Below are 22,381 nucleotides of genomic sequence, written 5' to 3'. Positions count from 1 at the left end.
CATTACAATTATGTTGAAAGTAGAAATCACTTTGACACATTGCAAGGAATAAACATTGAAAGTTTCAAAACGATTGCCTGAGTAGTTATTGAGAAAATCGAAATTAAAGAATTTTAACTTTCACCTGGTTTCCATGGCAATAATTGATTATATGAAAATTTTAAATACGAGTTGCAGAACTACAGATACTAATCATTAAAATAAGAAAAGTTTCATGACGAACGTTTAAGGGACCAGAGAGAACACTCTCGGACAAAATTTGTCGCTTTTTACAGGTTTCCATGGCAACAGTAGACATATTGGAACTGAACGACCTCACTGCACAACTACAACCAGTGATCGTCCTTTAAGGAAAGTTTCAGGAAGATTGTCCCAGCCATCTCCGAGAAACAGCCTGGATAAAAAAAACATGCGTACAATATCAATATGTCGTCCCCGACTTCGTTCGGGGCGACATAATAAAAGTGAAAAAGAAACCGAAGAAAAACAATAAGGTCTTCCGCTGAAGACGGAAGACCATAATAAGAAACCGAGTAAAAACAATATGTTCCCAAACTCCGTTTGGGGAACATAAATATAAAGGGTATAAAAATTTGTATAGGAACAGTCTGCTTATTGCAATATGCAGATAATACAGTGATATTTCTAGATGGGTCTGAAAAGAAATTTTGAGAGTGCACTATAGATCTTCTTTTCCACTTTGCTAAATTTTAGGTTTAAAACCTAATCCTTGTAAGAATATGTAATATATGTGGTTTATCAAATGTATGGTACGAACAAAGTGCCAATATGAATTATAAATTGATCACTGCTACCGTAAAACAAATATTACAAGATCAATTTATTCAAAAGTGGTTTAGTGACGTTAATACTTAATAATTCTTTAAAAGGACAAATTTTTTGAATCTTTAAACAAAATTTTGGATTTGAAAATTATATTAAGATATCTCCTAAATTTAGAACAATATTTATGAAATTTCGTACCACAAATCACCATTTACCGATGGAGACTGGAAGATGGCATGGTTTACCACTCTGCGATAGAATACATGTATGTACACTTTGTAAAAACACTAATTGAAGATGAATTTTATTATATTTTAGAATTTAAAGCATTAGCTAACGTGAGAAAGAATTACCTGGGAAATTATCATTCTCATAGACCGAATATTATTAAATTTATGGAAATTATGTCAACCTCAAACGAAAATATGTTGAAAAAAAACTTTTTATATTAATCCAAAAAATCTATGCTGCTGTCTGTCCTCCTTGATATGTTTCCCCACTCTTTTTTCTACCCTTAATCTTCTGCCATGTTTCTTATATTGTGTATGTACCTCTGACCAGACTGTTTATATTGTACATAATGTTTATATGTTATTTATGCACAATACCCCATGTAACCCATGTACGAATAGATTGGGTGAAAAAACTGAACTTTAACAACCAAATGGTTTTCATATTGTGTCTGATCTCTTGGATACCTAATGTAATTTGTTATCCTTTAATTGTATTTCCATTAATTGTGATGTTTTAATCCCATTTACTAATTATGAAGGGCTTAGATTTTCCATTTTGAAAAAATGGGCCGAAGTTAAACAATGTAGATCATCAGCTACATTGGCGTCGGAAGCAAATTGAAAGTGTGTGTGTGTGGGGGGGGGGGGGCTAAGTGTAAAAAAAAAATGTGTACCTCCAAAAAAACCTGCAAGCAAAAAAAGGGGGGTGTCTATATGTCTATTTCCAAAACACGAAAATCCTATTTCGTGGGGGTGGGGGTGGGGGTTAGGTTCGAACTCCAGTACCAAAAACTTTTCTTCCAAACACCTCCACTTTCCCCATTTTTAACCTATACTAAGACGTATCTGTGGAAAGTGGGGGGTGGGGGGCTAAACTTCAGGAGATATGTTCAATGTCTATACTAAGTATATATTTGGAAAAAAAGTGTGGGGGGAGGGTTAAGCCCTCCTAGCCCCCCCCCCCCCCCCCCCGCCTATGAGCTATTGGACTATATGTTCCTACATATATTCCGGTTCTTTGTCGTGATGATTCCGGCTGTAAATCATAATACAATTTCTTTCTATCTAAGCTTTATAACCAAACTGTATGTGTTACAAAATTGACAAGAGATTTAGGTTTGCAGAATGACTTGAGCTGAAAAGACCTTTTTCAAACTTAAAATACTTAAGTTAAGATTCAAATCTCAAATGGGTCAATTGTAAGATCATACATAGGATTCATGGAACTTGTACCTCATTGTTTTTATCTAAAATCAAAGATAATCCACTATGCTGTGTCTGTAATCTAGAGCCAGAAACTTTGAAGCATCTTTTTTATCACTGTGTTTCTGTTCAGTGGATATGGAATTGTTTAGAAGAATGGATTTTACAAAAAAAAAAACCTGGAAAAAATATTAACTTATACCCAATTTCTGTTATGTAAGGTATTCCTGGGAAAGAAAACACATCTTTAAATGTTATTATCTTGCTTGTAAAACAGCATGTATACCAAAATTCAAGAAATTGTAAAAACCTTTGATGTTCAACGAAGTTAAAAATATACCATGTAAATGTATTATAGTTTTGAAAAATACGTGCTTGCATTAATAAATATATCAAATATACATTGTATATGGAAGACACCCGGTTCAAAAAGAGATTGATATTGTTAGACAATCTATTTGAATAATAATCAGCTTTATAACATTCATAAAGAAACATTTAAATTTTTACTTTTGTTTGTTTTTTTCCTCTTTTTTCTTGTAGTGATAGTAAACATAATGTATTTTGTATACACACATATATATTTGTGTTAATACTGAAAAAAAAAACTTTTTTGCATTTTACATATATGGGTGATACTGAAATGGATAAGTGAGGTGAAAGAATCAGTGAGTGAATGCTTCATAAAAATAAGCAATGATTATTATTTTTTGTGCGCAATAAATATACAGGTTTTTTTAACGGTTGACATTGTAGCTCTCCCGTCTGCCAATATATTTTTTTTCGGAGAGCTACAGTTCTGCAGATAGGTCAGAGAATCAGAGAAATCTAACAATCTAATGCTATAATTGTATGGTAACAAATGCCTTCCCTTGTTTTGCGGTTGAGAAGGGTACGTTATATCCACTTGGCACTGGATATGTCAAATCACATTTTGATTTAAACACACGTTTACAATGTAACGATTGTGTATATTAATTGCTATATAAGGATACCTGTGTATGAAATGAAAACAATCTTTATCACATGTTTACCCCTTTATCCCACAGTTACATGTGGACAGGGGGGTCCCCCTTCGATAATCAACCCCAGGGTTTGCTGGATATTTTTTTCATTAATTATATTTGTTAAACTTATTCATCATGTGTAACTTACGAAAAATATTGTGAAAAAATCCAAAATAATCTTTCAACCACAAATAAATACCCCACTATACATTTTATTAAGGGAAACTATAATAATGTCTTTTAGGGTGATAGATGGAGTGTTTGTGTGTGTGTAACGAATATTTTGGTTTTTTTCAGGATTATTGCTTATGGTACACATTATGAATAAGTGTAATAGTGTAATAAATAAAATATGTGAAAAAAACGTCCAACAACCCTAAAGGTTAAATAGGGGGGGGGGTGCATGAAAAGGATGAAGTAAATAGTGTGGATTCATAATATAAAACACAGTGTAAAATATTGATTGTTATTTAAAAAAAGATATTAGTATAGAAGCATTGCTTAGGCTTGGAGATAAAAATCTTATATAATATCATACATGTACATGTATAAAATCAATATAAATGATATCCATCTATAAATCATTGGGTTCAAAAGCAGTCAAACATTCTGATTTTCTTCAATCTAAAGATTCGTTTTATAAACAACTGAATGTATTCCATTTTCAACCTTCAGAAAATTGTCATCTTGACATGTAATATGTACATAGTGTTTGTAAATTTTAGATTATCTGTATGCTCTATAGGGCTTCTTGCTGATATGAAATGTCGCTTCAAAGTTCACATCAAAAGATTATACTCCCAGAGGGTGAATTGGTCCATTGAAGCTTCTTGATTAAGCCCCAACCCTCCCAAAATTACCTAGCTACATCTGATATGGAGTCAGTTATGTCCAAAAATAATTCTCTTGGATAACGTTTTAACTTGAAATACACACAGTCTCAAACACTTACACACTATAAAATGTTTATATTATTAACGTGCAATTCTACTTGTTATGTAGTCATATTTAATCAGTTTAATAAGCTACTAAGGAAGTTAATAAGGACTTCCATACTTCATAAATGTATTCTTTATGGCAAGTCCTTTTATTGGATACCAATAACCTTGATCTTGACCTTACCGGACTTATGAAAAAAATATTAACCTTGGCAATAACTTTTCAAAAATAAAAGCTAGGGTTTTGATATTTCACATATGTAATTCTTGTGACGAGATCATTAATTCAATACCAATAACCTTGACCTTCTGACCCTGATCTTGGAGTTTAACCTACTTTTAAAATCTTTTAACCTAGGCCATAACTTTTGAATGGTTAGGGCTTACATACTTCACACATGTGTTTTTTGTGGAAATACCTTTCATTTGATACCAATAATGTTGACCTTCTGATTTTGATCTTGAAGATTTCTGTACTTATGAAAAAACTTTAGCCTGGCCATAATTGGGAACAGACGGTAATAGGGCTTTCATGTTTCACAGTTGTATTTTCAGTTAGGAAACCCTACTTTAGGTACCAATATATCAAATTTTCTTTTAAGAAATGTTTAATCTTCACTATGCTGCCATACGGGGGCATCAGTATTTCACAAATACATCTTGTTTTTACAAGATTTTCCCAGCGAAATAAAATCTAAGGCTTCAACTCCTACACATTTTTCTTATTTAAATTTATATTTATTTGATACATAAAGGAGAACTCTGTTTTTAGCTCACCTGAGCCGAAGTAAGCTTTTCTGATCAAAATTTGTCCGTTGTCTGTTGTCGTCGTTGTCGTTGTCGTAAACTTTTTACATTTTCATCTTCTCCTCAAGAACCACTGGGCCAATTTCAACCAAACTTGCCACAAAGTATCCTTAGGTGAAGGGGATTTAAGTTTGTTGAAATAAAGGGCCACTCCCTCTTCCAAGGGGAGATAATTATGAATTAGTGAAAAATTAATGGCATTTTTAAAAAATCTTCCTTTTCAAGAACCACTGGGCCAGGAAAGATGAAACTCATGTGGAAACATCCTCAGGTAGTGTAGATTCAAGCTTGTTCAAATCATAACCCTCGCGGATAGGGTGGGGCCACAATGGCTGATCAAAGTTAACATAGTAATATATAGGGAAAATTTTGAAAAATCTTCTTCTCAAAAACCACTGGGCAAGGAAGGATGAAACTCATGTGGAAGCATCCTGCGGTAGTGTAGATTCAAGTTTGTTCAAATCATTACCCCTGGGGTATGGTGGGGCCAAACTGGCTAATCAAAGTATTTCATAGGAATATATAGGAAAAACTTTAAAAATCTTCTTCTCAAGTACTGCAAAGCCAGGATTAGTGATATTTATATGGAAGCATCCTCTGGTACTGTAGATTCTAATTGTTCAAATCATGACCCCCAGGGATAGGGTGGGGCCACTGGGGAATCCAAGTTTTACATTTACATTTATTTAAAAAAATTTCTTCTTAAGAATAGCAAAGCCATGATTAGTGATAGTAGTATTTATATGGAAGCATTTTCAGGTTATGTAGAATTAAATTTGTTCTAATCATAACCCCCAAGGGTAGGGTGGTGTCACTATGACGGATTTTTACATATAAAAATAAACGGGAAAATCCCGAGAACAGGAAAGCTATGTTTAGTCATATTGACACCTAAGCATCCCCATGTATTAAATTTGTTCAAATCATGGCCCTTTGGGGTAGGGAGGGAAACAATGGGGAATCAAATTCAAATTATTACAAAGTAATATATAGGAAGAAAATGTTTTAAAAAATAAAATGTTTTTTAAAAATCTTTTAATCGAGAACAGCAGTCATATATGTATTAATGTGAAGGCATTCTCAAGTAGTTTTAAAATTAAAGCCCCCCCCCCCGTAAACTTTTAAGTTCTGATCTGATTTGTGCTATTCCTAGCCGATATTACTCAGGTGAGCGATAAGGCCCCTGGGCCTCTTGTTACATAAAATGTCATTCGTCTGTCCGTCTTTCCGGCTGTCCGGCTGTCCGTCAGTCTGTCCGTCCGTCCGTCACAAAAACTTTAACCTTGCCCATAACTTCTGATTCAGTGGAGCTTAGACTTTCATATTTCACTTGTGTATTTTTTGTGACAAGACTTTTCTTTGGGTACCACCAAATTTGACCTTTTGACCTTGACCTTGGAGTTTGACCAACTTTTACATAAAAATTCCAAACTTTTACTTTGGGCATAACTTGAATGGTAGATACTAGGACTTTCATATTTCACATATAAATTTTTTGTAGCAAGATCTTTCATTAGATACCAACAAGTTTGACCTTTTGACCTTGAACTTCGAAACTTCTGTACTTATGAAAAATCTTTAACCTTCACCATAACTTTTGAAGTGTAAGAGCTAGAGCTTTCATACTTCACATATAAGGTCCTTGTGAGAAGACCTTTCATTTAATATCAAAAACTTTGACCCGTTGACCTTGGAGTTTAAACTACTTTTTAAAAACTTTAACCTTGGTCACAACCTTTGAACGGTAGGTACTTGGACTTTCATATTTCACATATGTATTCTTTGTTGCAAGACCTTTCATTTGATTCCAACAAATTTGGCCTTTTGACCTTGACCTTGGAGATTTGCGTACTTATGAAAAACTTTACCTTTTACCATAACTTTTGAACGGTAAGGGCTTGGGCTTTCGTACTTCACATATGTAATCCTTGTGAGAATACCTTTCTTTAGAAACCAACAAGCAAATTCAAAGAATTGTGGTCCCCCGCTTTCGGTGTCTTTTTGGGTGATATGTCATTTTTTATGACATTTTGTGTCTAATATGAACACCCTAGCATGAGTCATCTATTTAGAAATTATCACTGAACTCCAAGGTCAAGGTCAAAGGGTTAATGTTCTTGGCATCCAATGAATAGTTTTCTCAAAAGAATTACATATGTGAAGTATGAAAGCTCTAGCCCTTACCACTCAGATGTTATTGTCAAGATTAAAGTTTTCTCATAAGTACAAAAAATCTCCAAGGTCAAGGTCCAAAGGTCAAGGTTGTTGGCATCAAATGAAAGGGGTTGCCACAAAGAATACATATGTGAAATATGAAAATCCTGTTATCTACTGTTCAAAAGTTGTGGCCAAGGTCAAACTTTTTGCAATGTAGGTCAAACTCCAAGATCAAGGTCCAAGTTCATGGTATTCAATGAAAGGTCTTTTCACAAGAATTATATATATGAAGTATGAAAGCCGTAGCCCTTACCATTCAAAACTTATGGTCAAGGTTAATTTTTTTCATAAGTACGTTGCGTGACAGTGTAAAGAAATCCCGCACGCTTCTGTATAGGTTGAATATTAAATAAGTCGCTAATCACAATCTTCTACATTTTAAAGAAAACTGAATGCATTGTGATACCAAAAAATATGTTTTAATCTTTTCTCTTTGTGGAGCTTATGATCTTGATATTTATAAACGTTCTCTCTCTATATATACTCCTGTTATTGGCATCACGATGCGAATTAGTTTTGAGGTATTTAAAATAGTCTTCGTCTCTCTATATATACTCCTGTTATTGGCATCGCGATGCTAATTAGTTTGGAGGTATTTTATCCAGTAAAATGTGTCATTTTAAGAGTGATCCCCCCAAAAAAAGCCAAGCCCCATTTTTTCTGATGGTATCCCCCAAAGAAACCCTTTTCCCGGGAATACTTCCCTTTGTGGAGTTTATAATCTTGATATTTGGAAAAGCCGTCTCTCTATATATACTCCTGTTATTAGCATCGCGATGCGAATTAGTTTGGAGGTATTCAAATTAATTTTTTCCTCTAAATTTTATTTCAAACAATTTAAAATCATTAAAATAAAATATTGAAATAATAACACATTTAACGCTTCTGACATTACGTAAAAAAAACGTCAAATATTATTAGCATCGCGATGCTTATAACAGGATAATGCCGTAATTTCAATTTTTTACTTTAACTTATATCAAATGATAATTATAATTCCAACTTTAGCCTTACTTTTTATTATCCAGTTATTTTCCAAGCTTGCACATGTTGCATCATTTAATTTGTGGTCTATTTTTAAAACAGGAAGTCTTCAGCATGTTCAGGTCCAGCACAATATCTTGATTAAGCTATATAGCTTTATTAAGCTATCTAAAATAGCCTAATAAAGCTATTTATATGCAGGTTTTTAACAAAAAGTTTTTTAGTAAGATCAGGGACCTATATACTAACTATAGGTCCCTGGTAAGATATAAACAAAAAGTCCCAAGTATTTGACTATTCATATATACAGTACTCATGTAAATGTACTTTGGGCTATCAAAAATACAACCTAAATCATAGAAAGTTCTAACATTGCTGTTGTTGAATACTTTTAAGCAAAAGATGAATTTCCATTGTTTGGGTAACCAGGTCCAGCACAATACCCCGATAAAGTTATATAGCTTGATAAAGCTATATAGCTTTATCAAGGTATTTAAAATACCTTGATCAAGGTATTTTATGTATTGAAAATTCCAAAAAATCCTTATTAAAAAAATTAATTACTGAAAGTCGAGTTCTGAGTTGTTGTCAGTAAATTCGTTACAATGGTTATACAAATTTGTATAGGATATAACGAATTACGGATAAAGCGAATTAAATTCACAGGTCCCCAGGACTTCGCTATAACCGAGTTTTACTGTATGTTCATAGTGCAATCAGACTGCAATGTATTCATTTTTTTCAGATAGGGAAATGGATAAATATTCTGTCCTTACCAAAGGTGACAACGATAAAGATAAAAAACATGAAGAAGAAAATGACTGGATTATGGATCAACTTTTAAATGTTCCTAGCCCCCCTTCTGAATCTCCAAAACAAGAGGTAAGGCTTTGTTGTTTTTTTTCTCATGTAAGCTGACGCTAAGTTTTAATTTATACATTTCTTAAAAATTAACTGGTCTGTCTTTCCATTATCAGTAAGATATACTGCGAAAAGGTTAGTAGTAAAATAACTAGTTATTTTACACACACATTTTCTCTTTTATGATAACATAAAAATATTAAGATAGGACAAATAGATAGACCAAATTTTTCCTCAAATTTAATTTTTCTGAAATTTTTATATTTTGTTCTAGGATACAAAATTTCTCTTTATATATGATATGAAAGAAATTCAACCACACATTTTTTGCCCAAATAGTCTGAAATATGGCCTATCAGACTCCTGTAAGAAGATTGTGAAATCAGACATTCGACTTTAGAATGAGCCTTATTGTCCCCCGCTTGAAAAGTGGGGGATATTAATTTGGGTTTGTCCGTCCGTCCGTCCGTCCGTCTGTCCGTCTTTCTGTCTGTCTGTAACGCTTTCGTTTCCACACGATATCTCGAGAACCCTTTGAGCTTTTGCAATGAAATTTAACATAGCAATTCCCTGTGGCCTAAGGAAGACCCCTATTGATTTTGAGGTCAAAAGGTCAAAGGTCAAGGTCATAAATTAGCAAATTCTGTCTGTTATAACACTTTCGTTTCCACACGATATCTCTAGAACCATTTGAGCTATTGCAATGAAATTTTACATAACAACTCCCTGTGGCCTAAAGAAGACCCCTATTGATTTTGAGGTCAAAAGGTCAAAGTTCAAGGTCGTAAATTTATACATTCTGTCTGTGTGTAACACTATCATTTCCGGGCGATATTTCAAGAAGATTTTGAGCTTATGTAATGTAATCTTATACCAAAACTCCCTAGGACCTCTCTCACCCCTCTCAAAGTGCCCTGCCCCGTTTGTTTTATTAATAATCATAGTATTACATATTGCTATTTTTAGCACAGGGGCATGAGGAGAGTTATTACGTATAAAACAGGTTCTCAGCGGACGTTATGTTCTTATCACATCTATTAGAACTGTTTAATAAAGGCTAAATAAATCAAACACCATGGATTGTGTAAAATTTTGAGAATACCAAACATGAAAACATACCTTTATGTGACTTCATGATTGAATATAATTCGCATCTCTACGGAGCGGCGCCGTGGTCTAGTGGTATGTCTCTCGCTTCAGATGCGAGAGGTCCCGGGTTTGATTCCCAGACGAATCATATTTTTTTTCCCGAAATACTTTTTTTTAACTAAATAATAGTATTCAGCATGTGAAATGAAAAATTTATGAGGTGTGGCTTGTACAAACTCATAAGATCATTACAGTGTGTTAATAAATATTCCATATAAAAAGAATCTTCTATACACATAATAAAGAATAAGCAATCAAATCTTTATATCCATATTGCCATATTTTATTTGCTTCAGTATACATGTATAGATTTAATTATTCTAAAAATTCAGTCAGGGGGATCCGACTCTCCCCTCCCCCCGAACTCTGCATTGTTTACTTTTTCCCTAGGCGGGGGACACAAATTCTCTGAATTAGCTTGTTTTAGAATTAATTATTAATTGATCTATTGCAAATGTCTGTAAAAATTTTATTAAAGATAACCTTTCTGTAACTTAAAATCAGTAAGACATATTGATACTGGAAAGTTTGAGTAAAATATTAAGTAAAAATAGAACATACATGGCGTCGAAATTGAAGATTCATATGTAAATATCCATCAGTTAAAATTTTCTTAAGAACAAATGTATAATTCAATTTTTACAAAAAAAATAACAGAATGATTCAAATGGGTCCTAGAATAAAAAGTGTAAAAAACACATGAATAAGATATTTTGGCGATTAAAAAAAATTTCAATGGCAAAAAAAACTAAAAGATTCAGTAGATGACATCACAATATTTGACCTTTGACCTCTTGATATGACCTTGACCTTTGTACTACATTGTGTACATAAAGAATGGAGACTCCTAATATATGTGTCCAAATATCAGCCCTCTACTATTTATGGAACAAAAATTACACTACATTTTATAACAGACTCTTACATGCTTGTTTATTGCACTTAGATTCGTAAACACATTCCAATATGTAAAGCTCCCAAGTGACCAATATATAGGATTCTCTGATTTTTTCATAAAATATGATTTAAACATGCCAAAACCTATCATTTTTAGCTCACCTGAGCCGAAGGCTCAAGTGAGCTTTTCTGATCAAAATTTGTCCGTTGTCTGTCGTTGTTATTGTCGTCGTCGTTGTCGTAAACTTTTCACATTTTCATCTTCTTCTCAAGAACCACTGGGCCAATTTCAACCAAACTTGCTACAAAGTATCCTGGGGTAAAGGGGATTCAAGTTTGTTCAAATAAAGGGCCACGCCCTTTTCCAAGGGGAGATGATCATGAATTAGAGAAAAAATAATGGCATTTTTAAAAAATCTTCTTCTTAAGAATCACTGGGCCAGGAAAGATGAAACTAATGTGGAATCATCCTCAGGTAGTGTAGATTCAAGTTTGTTCAAATCATGTGAGGTAGGGTGGGGCCAAAATGGCCAATCAAAATTTTACATAGGAATATATAGGAAAAATTTTCTTCTCAAGAACCATCGAGACAGGAAAGATGAAACTCCTGTGGAATCATCCCCAGGTTGTGTAGATTCAAATTTGTTCAAATCATGACCCCTCGGGGGTAGGGTGGGGCCAACTGACCGATGAAAGTTTTACTTAGGAATATATTGGGAAACCTTTTAAAATCTTATTTTCAAGTACTTCAAAGCCATACTTAGTGATATTTATAGGGAATCATCCTCAGGTAGTGTGGATTCTAGTTTGTTCAAATCATGACCCCCTGGAGGATTAAAATTCAAGCCCCCTCCTCCTCCCCCCCCCAAGTAAACTTTCAGTTCTGATCTGATATGTGCTTTTTCCTAGCCAATTGCTCAGGTGAGCGATGTGGCCCCTGGGCCTCTTGTTCTTACAGGGATCATTTATTTTTGTAAATATAGTAATATTATTCTTTCTTTCTCAAGTACTTTTTAAGAAATGGGTTAAAATAGAATTCACGGTTGTGTTTTGTCCTACCTTAACTTACTTTTAAATGCACTTAAAAGTCTTTGATTTTTCATCGAAGGTGAAGCACAAAATCAAATTTTAAGGACAGATGATCATGATGATACAAACAAATTTTTGTCAAACTCAAAAAATTTGAAAATAACAACTTGAGTCCTGTTGTAATGAGTAAAATGAATAAGTTTAACTGCCTATTTTTTGAATTTTTATTCAAATACTCACAAAAATGGGATTTGAAGAGTAAAATATTTGTACAGATTAATAAGGATGGTTTCAGAGAGGTAGAATTTTGAACATCATAGAGGGTTTACAATTTCTTTATATTCTAGAAATTTATTTTTTACATCATTTTCAATGAAATAAGACCAGAAAATATATACCAATCCAGGCATCCATTTTTTTGTTTGTATCATCTGTCCTTAACAACAGTGTATTCTATGCCAATATACAAGGAACTCATTTGCAAAGAAGACACAAAAAGTGTACAGATTAAAAACAATATTAACTGCAAGACATTAGATGTATAGAATGGATTTTGGATAATTTCATTGGCATGAAAATCCAAATAAGAATATAGTTCTTGATTAAATTATGGCCATGTAAAATTTGTTCGGGCTAGTGTAATTAGCCTTTACATCTGCCCAATGGGCATATGCTGAAAAAAGATTTGGCGAAGACCGTGATTTCTTGGGTGTTTCCTAATGAATATACCCCTTTAAGAAATATAGAAAATTTGCATGGGTCATTTCAAATAGTCTAAGTCTAAAAAATGTAGGTTGACAAGGTTTGTGGCATTATGCTTTGTATGAGAAATTGTGTATTAAAAAAAGATTTAACAGTTGAGAAGTCATAGCAGAGGGCCAAAGCTAAACTGCTTTATAGTATTGGAAAGTAAAACTTGATAAAAAGACCCATTCTATCTGTTCTATAGAACAGCATAATACAATGAATCATGTTAATATTAATAATAACACAGGTTGCTACCTTTTCACTGACATTAAATTGATTTATTTAATTGGACTTCTGGAAAAAAAACTTTTTGTTATAATCATGTACTTGCTGGAAGTCGGTTCAAGGTTAAATTCATCAGTGTATATATGATTTCAAATATATGAAAGCAAAATCTCACAGAAAAGTTGTTTTACAGACTGTGGCAACCACAGGGGACAGTGCAGCATCTACATGGTCAGCATTTAGCTGGTTTAGGCTTGTTCTGCAGGCTATTGCTGAATATCTATACATTCCACAGCTGAGACTTAGATTTTCACACATGTTTCAGGTAAATTGTTCTCATATTGCTTGTTAGCTCACCTGAGCCGAAGGCTCAAGTGAGCTTTTCTGATCACATTTTGTACGTCGTCCGTCCGTCTGTCTGTCCAGCTGTCCGTCTGTTTGTCCGTCTGTAAACTTTTCACATATTTGACTTCTTCTCAAGAACCACTGGGCCAATTTTGACCAAACTTGGTACAAAGCATCCTTGGGTGAAGGGGAATTTAAATTGGTAAAATGAAGGGACATATCCCCTCGCAAGGGGAGATAATCAAGAAAAGACAAAAATAGGGTTGGGTCATTTAAAAATCTTCTTCTCAAGAACCACTGGCTCAGTAAAGCTGAAAAATATGTGGAAGCATCCTGGGGTAGTGTAAATTTTAAATTGTTCAAATCATGACCCCCGGGGGAAGGGCGTGGCCACAATGGGGAATCAAAGTTTTCTATAGAAATATAAAGGAAAAATCTTTGAAAATCTTCTTCTCAAGAACCACTGGGCCAAAAAAGCTGTAACTTATGTGGAGGCATTCTGGTATAGTGTAGATTCTAAATTGTTCAAATCATGACCCCCGGGGGAAGGGCGAGGCCACAATGGGGTATCAAAGTTTTAAATAGAAAAATATAGGAAAAATCTTTGAAAATCTTCTTCTCAAGAACCACTGGGCCAGAAAAGCTGAAACTTATGTGGAAGCATCCTGGTATAATGTGGATTCTAAATTGTTCAAATAATGACCCCCGGGGGAAGGACGGGGCCACATTGGGGAATCAAAGTTTTCTATAGAAATATATAGGAAAAATCTTTGAAAATCTTCTTCTCAAGAACCACTGGGCCAAAAAAGCTGTAACTTATGTGGAGGCATTCTGGTATAGTGTAGATTCTAAATTGTTCAAATCATGACCCCCGGGAGAAGGGCGAGGCCACAATGGGGTATCAACGTTTTAAATAGAAAAATATAGGAAAAATCTTTGAAAATCTTCTTCTCAAGAACCACTGGGCCAGAAAAGCTGAAACTTATGTGGAAACATCCTGGTATAATGTGGATTCTAAATTGTTCAAATAATGACCCCCGGGGGAAGAGAAATATATAGGAAAAATCTTTGAAAATCTTTTTCTCAAGAACCACTGGGCCAGAAAAGCTGTAACTTATGTGGAGGCATTCTGGTATAGTGTAGATTCTAAATTGTTCAAATCATGACCCCCGGGGTTAAGGGCGAGGCCACAATGGGGTATCAAAGTTTTAAATAGAAAAATATAGGAAAAATCTTTGAAAATCTTCTTTTCAAGAACCACTGGGCCAGAAAAGCTGAAACTTATGTGGAAGCATCCTGGTATAATGTGGATTCTAAATTGTTCAAATAATGACCCCCGGGGGAAGGACGGCACCACAATGGGGAATCAAAGTTTTATATAGAAAAATATAGGAAAAATCATTGAAAATCTTCTTCTCAAGAACCACTGGGCCAGAAAAAGTGAAGCTTATGTGGAAGCATTCTGGGGTAGTGTAAATTCTAAATTGTAGGAATCATGACCCCTGGGGGAAGGGCGGGGCCATTATAGGGAATCAAAGTTTTAAATAGAAATATATAGGAAAAATCTTTGAAAATCTTCTTCTCAGGAACCACTGGGCCAAAAAAGCTAAAACATATGTGCCCATAGAAGGATCATGGGGTAGTGTAGATTTCAAAATGTCTAAATTATGATCAGTGGGGTAGGGTGGGGATGCATTATGTATAACAAGGGGGAAATCTGGTAAAGAACAGAATGGTCAAAGCTTCTCAGGTGAGCGATGTGGCCCATGGGCCTCTTGTAATTTTTTGTTAATTCAATTGGATTTTTAGTTCACCTCAACAAAGTTGGGGGTAGCTTATGTGATACACTTGGAGTTGGTGTCAGTGACCCTGCTTAAAATTTTTGGTGCATTTTTAGCTCTTCTGAGCCAAAGGCTCAAAAAGCTAATGCTATGGCTGTTTGTGCCGTGTGCGTTAACTTCTTAGAATAAAGGCCATAGTTCAAGAACCCCTTGGCAATTCATTGTCAAATTTGTCAGAGGGTATCCTTGGTCAAAGGGCTACCATTTATACTAAAACTAGGGCTGGGACCCTAAAACAAGGGGAGATAATCAGGAAAACAAAACCAAAAGTACTGGTTGCTAAAAAACCTTCTTCTCCAGAACCTCCTGGCAGATTTTCTCCAAACTTGCATACAAGGGTTAGAAAATGTTGAAGATTGAAAATTATTCAAGGCGTGACCCTGGGGCAAGGAGCGTAGTCTCAAGATCACTTCAAAGTTGACCAAAATTTACATTATAGTGCACTGTGAAGACGCTAGGATTTATTACTTTTTCACATCAAACAGAACAGTATAGTATAATATAAACATAATATATACATGTATGTAACTATGCTTCCCTCGCCACCCAGGAAAAACCATAGATAAAAAATTTGTTTTGAAAAAAAACTATGGAAACCTGTAATTCCGCAGCAATTGCGAGGTAAACGAAATGAATGGCGGACTCATTCTTACAAACCTATGCAACTTACTAATATGTAAAATTTTGAAAATAGGACTTCACATCATATTAACACAAAAGTAGGTCATGGTGACCTACTTTTTACACTTTACGGGCTTTTGCTTTCAAATTGATTTGGAGGCATATTTTGGACACTTTAAGGCCTATGATCATCAAACTTTGTCAGTTGATGCATCTTGTGTCCTCAAACAACGTCAACTTAAAAGTAGGTCAGCATGACCTACTTTTTGAATTATATGGCTAATCTTTTCTAAAACATTTAAACCCATTATATCAGACATTGACATTTAGACATTTAGAATCACCAAATCTTTTAAGTTGATGCATCTTGGGGCCTTAAAATATATTTATGAAAAAGAACGTCACTGTGACCTTCTTTTTGAATTTTCCGGGCATTTGTTTTCAAATCGTTTAAAAGGCATATTTTGAATGATTTCAGAACTATGAACATCAAACTTTTGACATTTTATGGCTAAATCTAAGTATCTTAGATACTTATTGGCTGTAGACAATGCCACAAATTACATTATTTATAATTTTTTTATCATTTACCTTTTTATACATGAACAATGTACCATTCATTTCATCATGTTTTCTAAAACACTTAGCTAGGCACACCACATTCTCGTCTGGGATTTACCGAAAACAAAGAGAGACAACTCAAACTATCATAACTGAAGTGGAAGTACACAAGAAGTCGAACTTTTATTCAAGCACATGAAACAGAAGAAAGTGTCAAAGATTGAAAACACGGGTATAATTGGAAGACCTGTAATTATTAAGTCATTATCAGAAGTTATGTGTCTCGTAAAAATACAAAAAAGAGAAGCCAGATAGGTCTCATTGATTAATTAATTGACGATGTTTGTACAATTTATACAAGTTAATTGAGATTTACTTATGATTCCAATTGATGATTGACTTAAAAGAGCTTAAAGTACTAACAGTACACTAATTATATACCCTCCAGGGAGTGGGGTAAATATTGCAATTAGCATTACTTTTACACATACGATGTTGAAAATTAACAAGAACCGTTTTATAAATTATGTGAAATTTTACGCGTTTCAATTTTACGGATTTATAAAACTCGTAAAAATCAGCAGCACGTAAAAAATACCCGTTATATGGTATTTATAATGAAGAAAGGTGCCTCTTCCAAAATGGTTGATTTCAAGGCCTCTTGGTCAGGGGTACTCAGAGGGGTGGGTGGGGGGAGAGGGTACATAGTCTGAAAATGAATTAATGCTTTGAAATCTGCTCTTTGATATTAATCAACCATTTTTTATGAAATATGATAAGTGTAGTAGTAAAATTAGATTTAAAAAAGTTTTATATTTTCCAGATGCATAAAGGCAAGCAAAATTTATCTAAAGAAAACAAAATCAATCTACTTCTTGACAATGAAAAATCCTTTAAAAAGAAATATAAAGTGGAACTCAAACTTGGAAGTGGAGCTTATGGCATAGTATACAAAGTAACTCCTAAAGTGTGTGACAAGGAACTTCCGGAGCCTTTGGCACTTAAAATTTTGTGTGGAGACTTGATGTATGATCCACAAACCACACTAAATGAAATTAAAAAAAATTTTCTCATTTGTAAAAAAGATTCATGTCAGAATGTAGTTTCCTTTTTTAGCTATAATGAGTACACTTATCAGGAATATCGGTATATATGTCTTGAAATGGAACTATGTGATGGTGGAACTTTGAAGAAATCAAATTTTCACGAACATAAATATGTCACTGATACATTTAGAAAGAAGGTTTTGGAACAGTCTATATCTGGTATGCTATTTATTCATGAATGTGGTGTGGCACACTGGGACATTCATGGAGGAAATATTCTCTTCAAAAGCCCAGCTGATGATACTATTAAATTTGGTGACTTTGGTTTGACAAGAGAAAGTCCAAGCTCACAGGATTTAGATATACAAGACCTTGGAAGAACTTTATTGAAGTGGGTTTTTCTAAGGGAGTCTGATTTGTCAGAAAATGCGAGTGAAATTGAAATCGAAAATCTTTTGTGCACAGTAAATGTCCAAAAGGATGTTAGGAAGATACTGGAAGGATTGACATTCAACACTATGTCGCTGTCAGAGGCACAGAGGAGAATAATAGAAATAAAAGGTATTCAAATACTTTTAGTTCTTAAGACATGGTTAAAACATTGAAAGTTGATCTTAACCTTTTTTCTTGTATTCCTCCATTCTGTAAACCTTACATTCTAAACTCCTGCTACTGGATATTAATTGCAAATTTACCATTTTTAGGATCATTGCACTGTGGTTTTCTAAATTAATATCCCCCCTCTCTTAAACTGATGATGTCAACTCAACATGATATGACTCTTTGAATCAAGTTACTGTTATAATAATATGTATGTTTCAAACTTTTACTGTTCTGTTTTAAGGTCCCCTTAGGTGACCTGTTGCTATCTGTTTTGATCTGTACTAGTTCATAATGTGTTTCATATGTAAACCTAAAATTGAAATCATTAAACATTTGTTATTATTTTAACAAGGCTGGAATGACTTGGGAGTAAGAGAACGTTCTATCATTGAACGTCAAACGGAGAGAGACAGGGTGTGGGCGTTGTCCGAGTATCGAGCACGCCGCGGCAGTAAGTTTATCATTGCACTGTGGTTTTCTAAATTAATATCCCCCTCTCTTAAACTGATGATGTCAACTCAACATGATATGACTCTTTGAATCAAGTTACTGTTATAATAATATGTATGTTTCAAACTTTTACTGTTCTGTTTTAAGGTCCCCTTAGGTGACCTGTTGCTATCTGTTTTGATCTGTACTAGTTCATAATGTGTTTCATATGTAAACCTAAAATTGAAATCATTAAACATTTGTTATTATTTTAACAAGGCTGGAATGACTTGGGAGTAAGAGAACGTTCTATCATTGAACGTCAAACGGAGAGAGACAGGGTGTGGGCGTTGTCCGAGTATCGAGCACGCCGCGGCAGTAAGTACCCCCCCCCCCCCCACGGCTTTCACTGAAAGTTCCGGGGGAAATTAATTTCAGTCTGTCCGTCTGTCTCTCTGTCTGTCTGTAACACCGTCGTTCCCGCAAGATATCTCAAGAAGCTTTTAAGCATCTATACAACTCAAAGTTGAGTTAAAAATAATTAAAATATTTGAATAACATTTAATTCATTTTATAGGTATTATTGCAAAAATACAGTTAAAAACACTTTTAAAACGCTATCTCTGCCCCTTAGAGGGACCCCTTAATTGAATGTGATAATTATACTGTTTTTATAGGGAGTAGACGTTCAGGGAACACACCCTCCCTATAGCCCAAGGTGGATCCATATTATTTAATTGAGGTCAAAAGTAATAAATTCTGTGTTATTTTTAACAATTTCGTTTCCGTATCTTTTGAAGTGAAGGTGTTTTTGAATTCAAAACAATTGTCAACGGTTAAGAGTAATCTAATATTTATTTATTTATTTATTTATTTAGGGGGGCGGGGGTTAATTGCAATGAAATCCTGTAAAGAAAGAATGGGAGAATCAGAGAATTAAGAGAAATAGGGATATTCTGATAGGGATATTTTGGGATGCATATGTATTTTTGCAATTAGCATCAATAAAACCTGTACGAGGGACGTTCAATAAATAATGTCAAAAGCTCGATGAAATACAACATAGAAGTCATATGACATAAAGCTTGACTTTCTCTCATTATTGAATCTTTAGTGAATTGATAACAGTTTGTCTGGTCACTTTTCATCGTATCATTTCATTGTGGGAAGCTATAAAACAAGGGCTATTCGAGACACTGCATTAAAAATGAATTGTCAAGAATCAGTAAACTAGAGTAAAATTAAACGTTTAATTTTTTAAAATTGACGGGAAGTTAAGATCTGTTTTGAAGTCACCTTCGAAAGAAATACTTTTATCTGTTATATCTAATTATGAAGAGAATTCAAACCCGAGTATTTTTTTCCATTAGTAGAATCCAAAGTCATGATATATCTTTTAAAAATCAAGAAATTAACTGAATATAATCCATAGTAATTTTTATATTAAAATGCATATTTACAGAATAAAGGAAAATCAGATATTTTTAAAGATTTTTTTTTTTTTGAGTTTAGTAACGAGGGCTAGAATATTGCCCGTGTACACTTTGTTGTGGAAAAAATGCTCGGGTTTTTTCTTCATGAGTTATACGTACATACAAGCGATAAATTTAATTTTTCGAAGTTTGATTTCACGCAATGTAAACAAAGGATTATTTGTTGTGTGACCTAACAAAATTTATTTTTTTTTTACTTTTGAATTTTGATATCTTTAAAAAGAAAAAGACTTTGGGGATATACTTTGACAAAAGTTTAAATAATTTATGGACAATTATTTTTCAAGAAGAAAAACGAAAACGTATAAGTGGAAATTTAAGCTCCCTAAAACTGTTATTTTATTTGTAGCGAGAAGCAATTTTAGCGATTTTAAAATGCTCACTAAATAAGCTAGTACAAATATAATGCGATTTATTTTTAGCGACATTCAATTTTAGCGATCACAACAGCCTCCTTTATAATGCCAAAATTAAATCCTCGCTAAAATTTATACTTATTCGCCGTTTACGTAGAAATTTTATCGAGTATTTAATTTTGACATTATGAGCGAGGGTGCTAAGATCGCTAAATTTACATCTCGCAAAAAATTGATTGTGTTTTATTTATAATAGGTTCTTAAATGAGTATTTTTAAATCGCTAAAATAACATCTCGCTAAAAATAAAATACCAGTTTTTAAGGACAAATCGCTAAATTTGCGTCTTGCTAAAATTTCCACTTGTACGGTGTATTTTTTTTAGCGATTAGAATCGGACCAAGCGGCTTTAGATATTAGAGAGGTCTTGTTCAAATTCATATTCGGGGAGAAAGTTCAATTTCTGTAGAGTCTAGAAAAAAGATTTTGCAAACAAATTTCCACTTATACGGTATATTTTTTTAGCGATTAGAATCGGACCAAGCGGCTTTTAAATATTAGCGAGGTCTTGTTCAAATTCATATTCGGGGAGGAAGTTCAATTTCTGGAGGAGTCTAGAAAAAAAAAAATTGCAAACAAATTGAAAGATTTTTTTTTAGAAGAAGGAAACAGAATGAGGAATACACTACATTAAATTTCTTCATGACAGCGTCAAAACCCACAGGCCATGAAGAGTAAAGGAGTTTTGGGGATAAACTGAAAGTTAACGTTAACGTTTTGTCACACCAACAAAATTTGCCAGATATTTCAATCTTTGACTTGTTTCATTTCCCAAACTTAGAAAAACATCTTTCAGAAAGAAAAAAAAACAAGTACAGCAAATCGTAGTATCTGCCTAATTCCAGTAATGGAAAGGGTCATACTCCAAAATGTGTTCGAAAAACAATTAGAAATTGAATGAAAATGTTACGGAGGTGTGTTTTTCTTAATTAAAAGAGGATATTTTAGCTAAATCATAAAAACAGTCATGGAAAAGAGTTTCTTGTTTCTTTCCGAGCCCCAATGGCATTATTTATTGAACGTCCCTCGTATAAAAATTATGTGTACAATTTATTGCTTTTTTTTAATTCTATATCCTTTAAGCAGAACTGAACTCGCTTTATATTCCTTTTTTAGTTCGATGTCCGACAGCTTTTGAGTTTGCAAGATTCTTGGATGACATCGAAGGTACTAGTAATTCCAGTGGAATAAACAGAAATAATTTAGGTACTCCGACATTCTGTCTCTCTTGCTCTCTCTCCTCTCTCCCTCTCTCTCTCTGTATCATTTATATTGTATTTTATTTGTAGAAGAATTTCGCCAACGGATCAAGGAGCTGGAAGACCAAGTAGAGTTACTGCGCCTGGCGATGTCGGCACATGATGTCCTTGATCTCAGAATCTGAGTTTTATTTAAAAAAATAACTTATTTCGACAAAAGCATTCCCGGTTCATTAACTTTTTTATTTTATATAGACAATTCATTACATGCATTCTTTATAAATATGTAATTTATTATTTGTATATTACCATGATAATCGTCAGTTGCTTTAAATGTTTTTTTCTAATTTTCTTTATTAAGTTTTGGTCACTATGGTACACTTTTGCATATTTGTAAAACAGTTACAGAAATATCTTTACATTTTAGGAGTTATTTATAAGTGTTTACAGACTTGTTGGTAGTGTATGGGAAGAGGGTGGTATCATATTTAGTATTCCACTATTGTTCCTTTGAGTGATGCTGGGAGAGTCTTTTACCTATACCCACTTTTTAAAAATTTCAATTCCACCTATTCCCACTCGCAAATAACAATATATATTTAGATAGATATTTTTTTTACAGTAATTAGAGTTAATACATCCCCTCTTAGACATATATGTATTTTGTACATTTTAAGGGCTGCATTTTATTTCCGGAATTTTTAGTAATTTTCAACTTTTCATTTCCGACATTTTTTAGTTTTCA

The 22,381-nt window shown here is 33.7% G+C and overlaps 1 protein-coding gene across 1 annotated transcript; it reads left to right on the top strand.

Moving 5' to 3' along the window:
* The first annotated feature begins 8,928 nt into the window (after positions 1-8,928).
* On the top strand, positions 8,929-21,821 carry LOC134237624 (mitogen-activated protein kinase 15-like). The gene is made up of 7 exons (XM_062719750.1): positions 8,929-9,057; positions 13,277-13,408; positions 17,275-18,058; positions 18,453-18,551; positions 18,809-18,907; positions 21,554-21,604; positions 21,727-21,821. Exons 1-7 carry the CDS (start codon positions 8,929-8,931, stop codon positions 21,819-21,821), a joined length of 1,389 nt encoding a protein of 462 aa, XP_062575734.1.
* Positions 21,822-22,381: the final 560 nt, after the last annotated feature.

This window comes from Saccostrea cucullata, unplaced genomic scaffold (genome assembly GCF_032062105.1).
Source record: "Saccostrea cucullata isolate Sc308-1 unplaced genomic scaffold, CSIRO_AGI_Scuc_v1 ctg3363, whole genome shotgun sequence".
Lineage (NCBI taxonomy): Eukaryota > Metazoa > Mollusca > Bivalvia > Ostreida > Ostreidae > Saccostrea > Saccostrea cuccullata.
The sequence above is the reverse complement of the archived record's forward strand: the minus strand, read 5'-3'. Positions and strand labels throughout refer to the sequence as shown.